We start from the raw sequence: 16,222 nt of genomic DNA, 5'->3' as shown, positions 1-16,222 counted from the left end.
ATATGAAATGAAGGTATCATGCATTTTTAGCAAAAGAACAATGGAAAATAATATAAGGATTCCTAGGTCATTGCTTGCACATAATCTAAGCAAGAAACTGGAATGAGTAACACTGTCCCATGTTATAAACCTTCATAGACTGTAATTTGACCCTCCAGATAAGCTAAATAAATGGATGTCGTATACTTAGATTTCAGGAAGGCCTTTGATACGGTATCCCACCCCATACTGGTGAACAAGTTAAGAGGCTGTGACTTGGACAACTACACAGTCCGGTGGGTGGTGAATTGGCTAGAAGGTCGCAGCCAGAGAGTCATAGTGGATGGGTCGGTTTTGACCTGGAAGGGTGTAGGCAGTGGGGTCCCGCAGGGCTCGGTCCTTGGACCGATACTCTTCAATGTCTTCATCAGTGACTTGGACGAGGGAGTGAAATGTACTCTGTCCAAGTTTGCGGATGACACAAAACTGTAGGGAGAAGTGGACACGCTGGAGGGCAGGGAACAGCTAAAAGCAGACCTGGACAGGTTGGACAAATGGGCAGAAAACAACAGAATGCAGTTCAACAAGGAGAAATGCAAAGTGCTGCACCTAGGGAGGAAAAATGTCCAGCACACCTACTGCCTAGGAAATGACCTGCTTGGTGGCACGGAAGTGGAAAGGGATCTTGGAGTCCTAGTGGACTCCAAGATGAACATGAGTCGGCAGTGTGACGAAGCCATCAGAAAAGCTAATGGCACTTTATCTTGCATCAGCAGATGCATGACGAATAGATCCAAGGAGGTGATACTTCCCCTCTATTGGGCGCTGGTCAGACCGCAGTTAGACTACTGCGTGCAATTCTGGGCACCGCACTTCGAGAGGGATGTGGATAACCTGGAGAGGGTCCAGAGAAGGGCCACTCGTATGGTTAAGGGCTTGCAGGCCAACCCCTACGAGGAGAGACTAGAGAACCTGGACCTTTTTAGCCTCCGCAAGAGAAGGTTGAGATGCGACCTTGTGGCTGCCTATAAGTTCATCACGGGGGCACAGAAGGGAATTGTTGAGGTTTTATTCACCAAGGCACCCCTGGGGGTTACAAGAAATAATGGCCACAAGCTAGCAGAGAGCAGATTTAGACTGGACATTAGGAAGAACTTCTTCACAGTTAGAGTGGCCAAGGTCTGGAACAGGCTTCCAAGGGAGGTGGTGCTCTCCCCTACCCTGGGGGTCTTCAAGAGGTGGTTAGATAGGCATCTAGCTGGGGTCATCTAGACCCAGCACTCTTTCCTGCCTATGCAGGGGGTCGGACTCGATGATCTATTGAGGTCCCTTCCGACCCTAGCACCTATGAATCTAAATAACATCTTCATAGACTCTTGTGTTCTCAATCAAATGCTGATGTGGGAAGTTTCTGTAGCCAGAGACTAAATGGTCTGAGCAGTTGTTCTGCTCGGGCTCGCTTATCTCTGTGAGAAAGGTGAATCGTGCAGAATATTAAAAGTATGTTTTACACATATGCATTTGTTTATTTTGATAGAGATGCAAGCACAAATCTGGCTGGGAAAATGATTTCCATAATTATGTTGTGCTAAATGATATTATAATAATATATATCTATAGCTATATATGTGTTTCCCCTGTGTCTTGTTCAGGTTGGCCAAACGAAGGTGAGCTACCCATTATTTTCTCACCAGTTCTAATCTAGCTCTCCTACTGATAGTGACTAGTCTTACATGAGGGACATATCTCGCTGAACTGTAGTACCTAAACAACATGTATGAGAAGGAAATACAACTTTCAGGCTTTGATCTCATGGCCAAGTCTGTCCTTTTTCTTCTTGCATTAGCATTGTCGTCTAAATTAGACTCCAGGTTCTCCTCCATGTTTCTGTATAGGGACTGTATATTTATGATGCATTTTAAATCACAACGGGAGGCAAAATATAGATGTGTTAGTCTGCTACTCAGTCAGTGACTTAATGCTAATTCTGGTCCCCTGAGCAATGTCCAAATAAAGGGACTCTGCAGGGGAGCTATGCAAGGGCTGACAGGAATGGAATCCTACTATATAACAGTAGGGTGTGAAACATGAGCACACCCACCAAAGGCTGTGTAGCAGTGCCACGGTACTTTAAGGTGCCTTGAGATCCTGTCAAGGGTGCTGTGGATGCCACACAAAGTTAGCATTTTTAGGGGTACAAACATGATTCACAAGATAAACGGAGAGATTTTAAATAGTATTAAAAACATATTACCTGTTGTGAGCTTTCTGAGCTCATAGCAACAGAAAATTGGCTCTTAGTTTTTCCATAGTCAAATAACAAGTGAAAACTAAGAGGGGTGCCTTGAGTCTAACAAGGAGTACCTTGAACCTAAACACTTGATAATCACTGTTCTATAGGCTGGAGCAACTGTGTACCCAAAGCCCACGTTACCACCAACCACACAGAATGTTTGACCATTGGTCTTCATAGCTGCAGATCCACCCTCACATTCTCACATCTTCAGAAGTGCCTAAATGCCAGATGTTCAAAGTGCCTAATGGCAAAGATAGACACCTAACTGCTGGTTACAAAACTGCGTAATCAGGTTAGGCATCCAAGCCCTACTAACTTATCAATCGCAGTTAGGTTCATAACCTGCTGAAGTGATTCTGAATATTCTGCCTACCTTTTTACATACTCAAATACAGATAATATATCCCTAAAGTCACTTAGCAGCCCTACATCCACAAAAGTGACTCAAGAATTCAAGTCCCTTGGATTTTCAGTGCTTTGAAAAATCAACCCTTTTTGTCTCTCTGTCTTACTCCAAATTCTTTGTCTTGATACTCCCTATGCTTGGAACAGCCTCTTAAGTAGTGTATATTAAATTCAATTTTATCTTGCACTGAACTGTGGAAAAATTGCTTATTTTGTGAAGCATTTGCTTTTTCTGTGTTTGAACTGTTATGTCTGAAAGAGTCTTTAAGACAGATTTCTAATTCATCATGTCTAATTCATCATCATCATTTCTAATTCATCATGTCTTAACTTACTGTAAAATATGTTTTGACATTTATCCTACTAATCTGTTTTCTATTGGGGATATTTCTGTTTTCAAAAACATGCATAATCCTCACTAATTCTTAGACATACAAAGATACCTAATGGAAAGTATCCTTTGTCCAAAAGAAAAATGGTGTAGAACCTGTGGGCAATGCCTTTTCTATGGTATCTTTTTAATCCCCTTTTATACTGCTCATAATTCCATCATATAAAAAACAGTAGGGCAGTTGACAGTAAGACGTAATAAATTTAAAGCAGAATGGAACACTTTTCAACATGAGGAACAATGAAGCTGTAGAACTTTCTTCCAGGGAACATGACTGAGCCAAATATTTTGGGAAGATTTTTTTCCCAGAGGTTTATAGATAAGCACACCATGCATCTGCTGTCAGTGTCTGGGATTAAATGTTTGGGTTTTTGTATTAAGATTTGTAAGTACAGGTTTCCCTCGATTTATGCTGTACTTGCATTCCTGGAGAATGGCACATAAATCGAATTCACATAAAGTGAACCCCCTTTACAATGTAACGAATAGGGATAGGTTCCCATGGCAGTGGGGGAGAGAGGGAACGAGTGAAGCTGGGACTGACTAGAGAAGGTGCGGAGGGAGAGGTGCTGCTCCTGGGGCTGCACAAGGCAGCAAAGCAGAGGAAACAGAGCAGTGCTCATCCCAACCCTGGCTGCAATGGCCCTGGGAGCAGCTGGCACCAGCTGCCTGCAGCCTCTGGGCTGCACCGTGCTCCACCTGTCCCACTCACCTCTGCTCCTGGGCTGTGCTGTGCCCTGGTGCAGGCAGCTGGTGTCGGCTGCTCCGGGAGCTGCTGCAGCCAGGGCTGGGGTGAGTGGGGCTGTGGCCCTTTCCCCTCCCCCCACAGATTTACCTGCTTGGACAGGGTGGGTATCTATGCTGATCGCATAAGAGTGAATTTACCTTGCATATAATGAATTATGGGTCTAAATATGCTCATTGCATAAGAGCGAATTCTCATATAAAGAACCCACATAAATCGATGGAAACCTGTACTAATAAAGAGCATCTGCCAAATAGCACTAGATATCAATCAAATACAACATCAGCTAAAGCATATTTCAAATACAAATTTACAAGAAGCCAGTATACTTAGCACAGCTTCCCAGAGAAATGCATCATACATGTAAACCAGATTGATAAATATTTCCACAGAAGAGCCCTTCTTCCTCTGCTGCCTGCCTTCCAAATACCTGAGACAAAGGAGTTACTAGATGCCCTGAAGGTCAACAGATTTGGGCTGTTTTGTACCATAAGAAGTAAAGGAAATTAAGGTCCCCTTGGAGAAAGTTCCATCCCATTTAAGTTGAATTAGACTCCAAACTCAGGTGTCTCTGTGAATAATAACAGTGCTGCATGGAGAAAGGGGGGCCTCCTAGGTAGACAGATGTGAAGACCATTTAGCTATAGCTCTATTGATAAAAACTATTAAAATTGTTACTTGAAGCCAGTGAACAACCAGGGGAGATTATAGAGTGCTAATATAAAGTAATTGGTAAGTAAGGGGTGCTGTACCAATACAAGCTTCCAGATGAAGTCATACATAAAGCTGGATGCACTCATGTCAGCAGTCCCTCAATATGGGAATGGCAATCTTCCAGTAAATAAGGAAGTTATCAGCAGGGATCCTGGTTTTCTCTGATTTAAAAAAAAAATCCCCATTTTTAAGATTTAAAAAAGTAACCCAAAATCCACATTTTTGTGTGATTAAAATGAAACACCACTACACACACACACACACACACACACACATTTTAATCACAGAAAAATGTGACTTTGGGTTACTTTTTTAATACAAAAATTTGGGATTTTTTTATCAGAGAAAACCAGGATCCCTGGTTATCAGTGAGTCTGTAGACGATCAACAAGGTTGATCTAAGATCTGCATGTTCAACTGCATACATGGCAAATAGTTCTGGAAGGAAGGAGTAGATCCTGGTGATGTTGGGTCATTGCTCTTCCCTTTGCCTCTCATCTATCTGCCTCCATAGTGAAAGATGGATGCTTTGTTGTTTCTCATGGTGCCACTGGGGACAATTCAGTTTTTGAGTCTCCCGGGTACTAATGCTGATATTACATTTCTTTGGATTGGCCTTCCTCTAGAGCAGTGACCACTGGTGAGTTAAAAGTACAGGACCTGTTTTGGGAGCCAGTTGTTAGGCAACATTAGGAATATGCTAGCCAATAAAGCTGGTGCTGTGTAAGCATGGCTTCAATGCTGGTGGTGTCTTCTTGAGCGAGGGTGCTGGTGTTGGTCCACCTGTCCTTCTAATTGATTTGGAGGATTTATCGAAGTCGCTGCTGATGGTAACATTCTAAGGCTTTCAGGTGTTTCTGATATGCTGTCCAACTATCACAGCTAGATAACAGGGTAAGAATGAAAACGGCCTGGTAGATGAGAAGTTGTTTTTGGTCCTAATGTCATGATCATCCAAAAACATGATTTCAAAGATGTCTAAAGGCAGCCCTGGCAGATTTTATGTAGTCTGAATATTGTCATCTGTTTATTTTTAGGAAAGTAGGGGAAATGTTGGAATTACCCTCTAATTGAAATATGTGGAGGAGCTGCTGGTTGATTTGGGGTGGGTTGGGAAAATATCATGAAGTTGGCAGTGGGTCCAGGCACTTCATATGCTTCACAGAAGCAACCAAGAGTGCCCTGGAGCACTTCAATTGAGTGGACACATGCAATGCAGTTATCAGCATATTGAAGATCAGTAATGGAGGTATTGGTTATTTTGGATTTGGAATGCAACTTGATGTTGAAGAAATTGTTGTCCATGCAATCCAGGTGGAAGCCTATCAGCAACGAGATGCAGAATAGCTGTAATATATATGGAAAACAGTGTTGATGTAATCACACATCCTTGTTTGACTCTGATTCTAATACTAAAGAGGTCTGTTTCTGAGCCATTGCTTAAGATAATTGCTGTCATGTAATTGTGAAGAAGTGTCATGATGTTAACAAATTTTGGTGGGCATCTAAGTTCATTGGGATAGGCCATAGGGCCTCTCTACTGATTGAATCAAAGGCCTTAGTCAGGTCAATGATGGTCATGTAAAGATCTCTATGTTGCTCATGGCACCTCTCCTGCAGCTATCTTGCAATAACATGTGTATCTATTGTACCTCAGAGTGGCCTGAAATTACATTGGAAGTCGAGTAGAAGCTCCTCAGCAAGGAAAGTGAGTCTGTTGAAGAGAACGAGGGGTGCTGGCTGCACTATTCACCTTCAAAAGGGATACCCTTGCTCATAGCGGTTTCTAATCACACTCTTAATTGCAAAACCAATTAAAAATCAGCAAATGCAACCCTCCATCACCCTTAGTTGTTACCTCTGCCTTCTTCTATCACCTGACAGAGATCTGGGCACTTTTAGCCAGTTAGCCCTCTGCTGTGCCCCATTTCATTACCATACTAGAAGAGGGGGATCTGTTATTCTCAGGGAGCAAGCAGTGAGGTTCGTTTTCTGAATGGTGGCTGTGGTTCAGGCTCTGGGTGTCCAGGCTGCACCAGCAAGGATAACTGGAGCTTTATGCACACAGCTCTGCTTATTGAACTAGGAACGAACTGATCCAAGTCAAGGCTGCATCTGCATCTGGTCTGACAGCCAGGAATTCTGGTCTGCGGGGCGCTGACAGCTGGCACCGCCGTGCCCGTGAGGGGCTTGCAGCTTAGCCACACTCCTCCTAGGAAGCAGCGCTGGGGCTGCGGGACTGCGCACTTGAGCTTGCACCAGCGAGCCCTGCCGAGTGGCTATGCTGGGACCCGAGTTCACACCCAGATTTGTGCTGGGAGGGGGGAGAAACGCATCTCCTTTAGTTTTTGTTTCTCTCTGGTCTCGCCTGGCAGAGCAGCCCGACTTGCCAGGACTCACCTCCCATGTCCACAAGCCTCCACGCGGCCAAGCGTGATAACACGGGGGGATGGCGGTGCAGCCCCGCACACGGGCCGAGCACAGGGACTGTCCGCCCCGGCCGGGCTGCAACTGGAGCCGAGCTGTACACAGCCAGCCCGAGGCTCACAGCCGGCGCACAGGGACGCCCCGGCGACGGGGGCGGTGGCACCGGCACCTGCGCCCATTTGAAGCGGGCGGGCTCGGGACCCGCCCCCGGCCCGGCCGCGGGGCTACAAAAGGGCGGGTGCGGGGGCTGGGGCCGGGCCAGGGCAGTGCCTGCCTGCCTGCCAGAGTCGCCACCGCAGCCCGAGGCCATGGCGCAGCCGCCCTCGCCCTGGGGCTACGAGAGCCACAACGGTGAGCGGGGCCGGGGGCGGCGGGCGCAGCTGGGGGCGCGGGGCGCTGCGGCGGGCGCTGACCGCCCGCCCCGTCCCGTCCCGTCCCGTCCCGCCCCGCAGGCCCGGCGCGCTGGCACGAGCAGTACCCGGTGGCGCGCGGCGAGCGGCAGTCCCCGGTGGAGATCCGAAGCGAGGAGGTGCAGCACGACCCCGCGCTGCCGCCCTGGTTCGCCAGCTACGACCCGGGCGCGGCCAAGAGCATCCTCAACAACGGGCGCACCTGCCGCGTGGTCTTCGACGACACCTTCGACCGCTCAGGTCGGCCCGGGGCCGGGGTCGGGGCCGGGCGTGAGTCCTCCCTATCGGTGTGGGGAGGGGGGTTGTGACTGCTGGGAGCGGGCAGGCCCCTGCTACATGCTACATCCAGCCCCCAACGCACTAGGCTCTTGCGCCACTAAGTGAGATGGACCACAGGGGTCACGTCCTTCATGCATGGTGACTCTGCAAGAGGCGCAGGGCGCTGGTAGCAGCCACCCCTGCCCTGTAGACATCACAGGACCAGGGTGACCCCAGCCATAAGAGCCAGCCTGCTGTGGAGTGGGGCTCTAATTTGCTTTTTGTCCAAAAATACTTATCTGGTAGGGGAAGCACCATGAACCTGGGTCCAAGAAGGCAGTCTTCCTTAAGCCTCCTGGGGATAACTTCTTTTTGGCAGGTACTAAACCATGCCAAGTGCTTAGGCTTAATGCCCATTTTATGGAAATGGGAAGCTTCTCCCTAGCTTGTTCCTGCGGCCATATGGCTGAGGGCAGGAGAAACCTGGGGGCATCCAAACCCCAAGCTTGGGCCTCCAGGTAGGACACCTGCCAAAAGACTTTGGAAATACCTGAAGCCCCTGGTGGGGGTGGAGGATGCTTGCCAGTTGTAGGGCCACTTACAGTTCAGGCCTGACTTGTTCTGTGCTCCAAGTCAAATTGAGTCCAAATCCACATTTCTTTTTTTTTTGTTTGTTTTAAGTTAGTGCTGGAAACTGACCACTCCGTAGCTGATCTCTATCCAATTTGAATGTGTAACAGGGCCTATGTGGCATCTGCACCTTGCCTTGTTATGCTTGAAGCCCACACTTTTCAGACTTTGTAGGAGACAAGTGACTCTCACCTAAAGGATCTTGAGATGTGCCACGGGAAGGTCTTTATGGGGTAAAGCTTTGCTCGTTCCTGCAAATGTGAATCCAGCCCATCTCATGCAAATGGGTTGTGGAGCAGTGTGTCTCAGTAGTCTTCACACAAGTCTCCCTGGGACCTCTTCAGGTAAACAGCCCAAGGCAGCTCTGTGCAGAGGTACTTGAGCAAATTGCTTAGCTGCCTCACCACATGACTGATTTTATTGCCTTTTGGCTTAGAAGCTAGCACATGCTGTGGTAACTTGGGTATCTCCTGATGTCATTGCCTTTAAACTTTCTGTATACTTTCCAGTTCAGCAGGGTTTCCTCTTTCCTCTCCTAGCTTTTAGCTCGGTTGTGGCCAGCTTGTTTGGCTCCAAGCCATATGTAAAAGGCTTGCATCAAGTTGGAATCACTCGCTGCTTTTCCACCAAGAAGGGGGGGGGGAAATCTAGCAGCAGCATTGGTAGATCACTTAAGCTGGCTGTTAGAAAACCTCTTTTAAGTTCACTAGCAGAACTCATCTCTGTTGTTGAACTATCAGTCAAATAAGTTTTAAAATATGGTGAAGCTTTGCGTTGTTTTTGCTGAAACAGCCCAACTTCTCCCCTCTGGACTTTTGTAGGTTACAAGCAGGATAGAAAACTGAAATAATTGTTCAGTCTTAATTAAGCCCACTGACTAGCTCATTTCTTAGTTCAGTTGGATCATTTCCATTGTAGTTATGATATCCTACTGCAGCTAATTTTTTTTTTAAGTTCTGCAATTTCTTGCTTCAGTTCATCTCTAATAGAAATTTTCTATTTGGATGATACTTGTCTTCCACCACTATAAAGAAAAGCCTAGTTTGTGGCAATCAGGAGGTTGATTGCTGTGTATTGATGTCTTTCTATTACAGATTGGGAATGGCAAAGCCTGGATTCTCAATCAGTGCAGGTACTTTATAATTATCAGTAGCAAAGGTTCCACCTCCACATGCAAGTTATCAGTCAGTTGTTGTTGTTTTTTTTTTTTTTTTTTTTAGGAAACTCTGGGTGCTACTTCCTGTATTGTTGTTTGAACTCAAGCAGCAAGAAGAAATTAGTGAGCACCTTTTATTTGCTCCTTGGTTCAGCAGGCAGACGGTTGTTCTCCTTGGAAGCTGGATCTCATACTGACAACAGTGTAACCACTTGATCTGAGCAGCTAGCAAAAATGTGGGGCTTCCTCGATTGTTAAAAGAAATTGATAGTCAGATCTTCAACATAATTCTGTTTGTTCACAAGCATGTGCAAGGTCCTACTTGCTTTTAAAAAAACAAAAAAACATAGGGGTTTGAAGAGACCTCAAAGGTCATCTGGCTCAACCCCCTGCTAAAATATCCTTGACCAGTGCATATCCAACTTCTGATGAAGGAAATCTCTCAACCTTTCTTGAACAAAGAAGGAACTGACAAACATGAAACTACTGCTTTTAACTTTCTTTCAGATTAAAGATTCTCTCTAGTCCTTTCTTTGGGACCATATTACATGGCTTGTTCAGGCTTTCTTCTCTGTCTTATTGTACTGTCTCAGAAGCAGCATCGAGTCAAAGACCATTCTTCCAGAGGATTCAAATACTTGAACAGTCACCCGTTTTGGGTTTGGCGACCTGATGTTTTGCTTACATATTTCCGTGAAAGAGCTTTATGGAACTGTACAACTCTATTACATGTAGAGCAATACCTAACAGTTTCCAACCTTATAACCATATCCAAAAAGTATAGTCTTTCCTTTATTTAAAACAAACAAACAAAAAAAAAACAAAACAGCTCTATAGATAGTACAAAGTCTTGCAGTCCTTATTAGGCAAAACTTGATGTAGAGCCTGCCCTTTGCCCAGTAAAGGTTATGCGTTTACCACAAATATTTTTGGTGTAAAGGAGACTTCAAATATCAAAGGAAAGGGCTGATAAACTTATGATTGAGATTTGTTAAATAAGCATTGCACTATCAGTATTGCTAGTCTAATCACCCAAAAACCTTGTTGGAACTGCACACAAATAGTTGAGTATGTAATGTCTCTCTTAAAGACATTACGTGTGTGTGTGTGTGTGTGTGTGTGTGTGTGTACAGTCCTATCTTTAAGTAAGACATTACATACATTTTTATATGTATATAAAATGTAAGCATCTATAATATGAGAGCCCATTACTGCTTAAGTACTAGAGGCTTTTAGCTTCAGTTTCCTTTACAACTGAAATTTTGCAGTGATACTATGGGTTGTTCCCAAGTGAAATTTAATGACCAAACTCCCTGAAACGGCTTCATTATCTAGTTAAAACAGAAAAAATGGAAAATGTTGTAGCACTGTTCTGATTTAAATACTTCATAACTTCCACACTTTCAAAGCTGTTTTATTTTTGTGCACAGTTATACCTATAGACTGGCAACAGCAGTCAGCCTTTCAATACTTCTATCATGCTAAGAATTTTCAAGACCAAAGGAATTTTGATTCATTTCTCCTTTTATTAGATAACTAATTTACTTCCTAGATACCGTTTGCTTTGCTTACCATTGCTTGCTCATATGTTGGGTTCCCCCCCCCCCTTGGATTATTTTTGGTGGCATTTGCATTGGCATTCTATTCTTGATAAGCTACTTCATTAAAGAAATGTAGCTGCAGTATGTTGAAAGACCTTACTAACTACTGCTTACCATGCCAACTATCTTTATTTCCTTGGGCTTCTACTTTGCTGTATCCACCTGGTGCTGTCTCTTCTCTGATATGGATTGTAAACTATTTAGGATAGTGTCCATCTCTGTTTTGTACAGTGTCTAATAAAGGGGCCCATGTCTGTCTGCAGTCCTTGGACACTAGTATCAGACTTGTTGTTTAACAGTGTGTGCAGTCAGCCATAGAGTAAAAAAGCTTTTGCAACAGTGCAGTTTTGACTAAGTGTTCACAAGTTGCTGATTTTGGAAAAAGTAAATAACTGAAAGCTCAAAAGGCAGAGTATTCTATGCCTACTGCTCTGTCTGTCTTACCAAATCTATTTGCAATGCAGATTTGGTTTGGGTTACCCCCAGTGTAATAACAAAACCACTGGGACAAGCCCCAATGTTCTGCCTCTAGTTGTTTGCTTGTTTGGTTGTTTTGTTTTGTTTTTTGTTTTTGTTTTTTCAATCTACATTTTTAAGTTGGGGCAAGACTTATGTATTTTTTCTTTTTGTAAAAAGGCAACACTTGCATTGATGACACAAAATATACATGTTAAGTAACTATGATGCCACAAGTGAACACTTTGATACCTTGTAAGCTATAGTAACAATAATATTTGCATTGTATTTAAATAATTGTGACCATATTCATATTTATGGCCCTTTCCAGCCACACACAACTGGTATGTGATGGAAAGATTTCAAGACCATGCAATATATTGCAAACAATATGCAAAAAAGTATGTTCATCTCATCTTGCATCTTTTTAGTGCACAACCTGTTTTTCGTCCCATCATTGCCAGGAATATTTTTAACATTCAAACTTCTGGGAGCTTCTTTAAATAAATAATAAAAAAAATAAACACTTCGGCTATTCGTGGAGAGTTGCTCAGTAGGTTTTTGGACAAAGATGCACCCCCTCTGTTCCCCAGATATCCTAAATGCAAATTTGCTTACTAGTTATACTTCCCACCCTTCTGCCATTGATGTCCTGATGGCTGTAGGATAGGAGTTTTGGAGCTTCACAGTTCAGACACATTCCCTGCAAGTTGTCTTCCATTTCCTCATCAAAGCACTTGTTAGCAATTTTTTTATTTTTGGAAGTAGCATGTACATAAACTATTTATATTAGTTCTGCTCTTTAATGCTTAGGCCAGCACTTCCTCTGACACAAACGTTTACCAACTTACGATGAACAAGTGGACATGCTGGGTTCTGTGGCCATAGAAGTAGTAAAGAATAACTAATGGTTTCAGCCCTGATTAGGTTTCCTTTTGCAGTTAACCTAAATTAAACACAGGATCTTATTTTAATCTAATCCCCCTCAAACTTTTTACTCTGTTACCAGCCCTGCCCCACCCCCGCGCTAAAAAAAACACTTGCATTAAAGAAATTAACAAACCATTACAGTGTTGTCCCCATAATTTATTCTACAGGGCAGCAGCTAGAAAACTGTTTTAAGTAACTTTCCAACGTTTGCTATTGATTGCTCTTGCAAGTAAATGAACAAGATGCCTAAATAGCATTGAAGATCTGGGTCTTAACCTCTGCCTCAACTTTCCTACGTGTAAATATGAAATGGAGATGATATGTTGATAGCTCCTGATGAAAGGCTTTCTAAAACTGAAAATTTATTTGTGATGATTTATTTATGTATTATAAAGTCAGTAAGAGTTACGAGAATTGCACAGCTGAATCCAGCACAATGTTTGCTTATGTACCCCAATGACTAGGATGTATGCCAACTAGTAAACCTTCCCTCTGTAGTTAGCACATCCTTTAATCCCTAGGTAATCCAGTATGCATGATATCAAGTGTTAATTGAGACCAACAGTGTTTAGGCACAGGAGGATTTAAGAATTGTATCAATGTTAACTTTGAACTTACAAGCTATTGTTGGAGGTCAAGCCTTATTCCAAGTCTTTTGGGGCTGCAGTCATGGAGTGGGTTATCAGCTTTCTCCCTCGGGAGGCATGGGTATTAGTCTTGCTTTCAGTCATGAATGAGCATGAATTTGGAGTCTATCCAATACTGGTATCTGCTCAAAAAGGGGCCCAAACTTGCAACACAGTATGCCTGTTACTTTAAGTTGGTATTGGGGTGTACTAACAAATCTAAAGAAGCTTGGTTCCTCCCCAAACCCCTTATTTCTGAGAAGTTTGGGGTTTTTGTTTTTTATGGGTTTTTTGTTTTGTTTTGTTTTTTCTTCGAACCGTTTCTTGAGGGGGGAGAGAGAGAGAAGAGAACTTCATTTACACTGAATTCAGCAAAATTCTGATAAACTTTGGAAATGTGCTTAAGCAGTTGTTGGGCGGGATGGCTTGAAACGCGTCTTATTTTATTTGCATTATTAAGAATAATCAACTGACAAACTGTAACCTCATAACTATATTTCCCATATTTTTCCAATAAAAAAAAAACCCTGCCAGTCAGGATTGTACATCAATCCCTTCCAGGTCTGTAGAGTGCCTGCAGACTCGAGACTGGAGGCTGCTTTAAGCTCTTTTGAGCCCTTGGTTTCTGAGGGCTTCTGAGTAGCTGCCAGGAATGAGCCTGGAATAGCTTTGCTAGTGAACTTCTGGGGCTCGTGTGTGTCTGTGGACTTGGTAGGTGGGATGTACCCAGCTCTACCCTTCCTGGCACCAGCTGCTGCAGTGGTCTACATTTCAATAAGCACCTCTTGCTGTTCCGTCCCTTTCATGGACCTGTGCTCTGAAGACTATTTTTGTATATCATAGTGACTGTCTCATTTAAAATGCATAAATAGCCTTCAGAGCAAGGCCTGGAAGCAAGTTTCCCTTTCCTATATAAATGCTCAGATTGCTAATCTAGCCTTTCTCCCTCTCACTACTGTTTTGAGATTCATTGGACCACAGAATTCTTGTTGCACATTGGAGCGGTTTCAACTGGACGGTGGAAATTGTCTGCTTTGTTCCATGCATGGCAGCACTATGCTGGTGGGGAGAGCGCTCCCCTGAGAGTAGGGTAAAGTGGGTTTTAATTGCCTAAGGGTGAGAAGAGTATTGAATCTGTGCCTCCCACTTGTTCCAACTGATGTGTAACAGTATACTGACAGCACCACCACTATCTGATTTTAAAAGAGAATTTAGCCAGGCTTCCCTTTGGGAATACAATACAGAATATGAGCTGTAGGAGAAGGTTCTGGGTGCTATCCTTGGTACAAAGCTGTGAATAGCAGCCTGGGGCTAGATGGATGGTGCTCTGTCCATCAGTGGGCTGTATCTGGCCACTATACCTGATCCAGCATGCAGGGTGGGGTGTGATCCAGCTGTGTTTTGGGGAGAGGGTCAGGCAGCAGCCCAGCCTGGTCCTGATCTGGGCCTTTGAGGGGGAGGGGTCATGGGCTGAGCCCATGAGGGAGAAAGGGGTCAAGTCCCAATCCTGCTGGGGGCGGGGAGGGGGGAGGTGTGGCCTGGCCCTGTGGGGCCTAGGCATTTGTCAGCAAAGCAGGTAGCAGCTTAGTTGCCACTGCTTTCCTGTCACCAAGTTTCTCCTGACCCTTGAGGAGCTGTGCAAGACTGGATGCCATGCTGCACGGTCTGTGTGTCGGAGTTTGAGTACGCCTGGTCTAAGGTATGGAACTGAGCTCCTGAGGGATGGGATTTAAGCAGAGTATTTCCTTGGCAGGTTCCTGCCTCCCTGTGCTGGCTGTTGTGAATCTGGGGAAAGTACCTCTTTCCCAGGCACTCTACAGGGATTTTTAGGTGCTTAGTTTAGGACTGTGGAATCTTCTGCTGTGGCCAGGTACTTGAAAGGTAGGTGTGGCAACATTCAACAATGCCATGTCTTGCTGGCTCTTGCCTTTAAGCTGTAAGCCCTAACACACAACAAAATAAATATCCCTGTTCATGAACCAGATTTTTGAGCCATGTTTTCCTACCTGAACTTGGTCTTTGAATACTTGTTCTGGGCTCTTTATAGTCGATCCTTGGGAGTTCATTACCCCACAACCTGGAAAACTTATCTTAAAATTATGTTCTTACAGCTGATGATGGCCTGAAAGAGATGCTTTTAGCCCTTAGAGTTACTGTTTATATTGTCATGACATGGACTTTTTGGTGGCTTTTATTTTATGCCATGCTGCCAACAAAATAGAAAAATCCCTTCCTCCTCTTGGGAGGATTGGAATTCTGTTTATGGATTACAGGTGCTCTTAGTTGTTCTTTTTTTGTTTTTTCCCTTGGTACCTCATTGAAAATCAGTTTAGGGAGAAGTTATCCTCTGTTTTGGATGAGAGAAGTATTTTGGCATGAGGCTAGACAGTCTTCCTGTGCCAGATACTCTTTAAAAAATGGTGATGGCACAGAGGTGTAAAACAGAATTACTTGTCTTGGTGACTACTACGGGCACTGCTTACAAATAGCCTGCAGTATTACATGTCTGAGAGGACACACGTATAGAAGCTGACTTCTTTCCATACCCCTTTGGTTCTGCCCAGATCCAGACATGTAATTCTTACCTGTAATGTTGCCAGGCCCACCTGTGAGATGGTGAATATTTTTTTTTTTTTTTTTTTGTAATGGGATTAAGGAGTGCTTGCAGGGGTTTAGGTTGTAAAGAGTGCTTGACACTTGTTGATTGTTCTCATAAGGCTTGGGCCCTTTTAGACAATAAAGGTGTATAACCACTGTGCAGTAGAACTTCTTATAAAAGTCTGATGTTGATGTTCTCAATTGCAGTGCTAAGAGGTGGGCCAGTCCAAGGAGCCTACAGGCTACGCCAGCTTCATTTTCACTGGGGTTCTTCTGATGATCATGGCTCGGAGCATATTATTGATGGAGTGAAACATGCAGCAGAGGTAGGATTTTTTTTTTTTTTCATTTTCCTTTCTTCTCTTCCCTACCCCATCCCTCATAGAATAATTCTAATCTCAGAAGTATTGTATTTCTGTTTGTTGAATGGCTGTTTAATAGTTGTTTAAAGAAATCTGTTACTTCTGTGTATATCAAATGTACAAATGATTTACATTTGTACAAAGAGATGTCTGGGGGCCCAACAAAATGCCACAATAGCAATATCATAATTTCTTTAAATGCACCCTAGCCTGAAAAATAATCAATGCTTCAAGATTT

At 44.0% G+C, this 16,222-nt stretch overlaps 1 protein-coding gene across 4 annotated transcripts in view; it reads left to right on the top strand.

Annotated features, from left to right (window-relative positions):
• Positions 1–16,222, top strand: part of LOC102559895 (carbonic anhydrase 3) — a 92,841-nt gene that overhangs the window by 46,887 nt on the left and 29,732 nt on the right. For 3 of the 4 annotated variants that reach the window (XM_059723920.1, XM_059723921.1, XM_014610173.3), the window contains exons 1-3: positions 7,200–7,308; positions 7,410–7,607; positions 15,830–15,948. In XM_059723920.1, the coding sequence (XP_059579903.1) occupies positions 7,266–7,308; positions 7,410–7,607; positions 15,830–15,948 (360 nt within the window). In that variant the 5' untranslated portion in view covers positions 7,200–7,265. Of the gene's footprint in view, positions 1–7,199; positions 7,309–7,409; positions 7,608–15,829; positions 15,949–16,222 lie in introns of those variants that run through there. The other variant, XM_019486855.2, reaches the window with a different exon arrangement.

This window comes from Alligator mississippiensis, chromosome 3 (genome assembly GCF_030867095.1).
Source record: "Alligator mississippiensis isolate rAllMis1 chromosome 3, rAllMis1, whole genome shotgun sequence".
Lineage (NCBI taxonomy): Eukaryota > Metazoa > Chordata > Crocodylia > Alligatoridae > Alligator > Alligator mississippiensis.
Note: the sequence above shows the minus strand (reverse complement) of the source record. Positions and strands in the feature narration are given on the sequence as shown.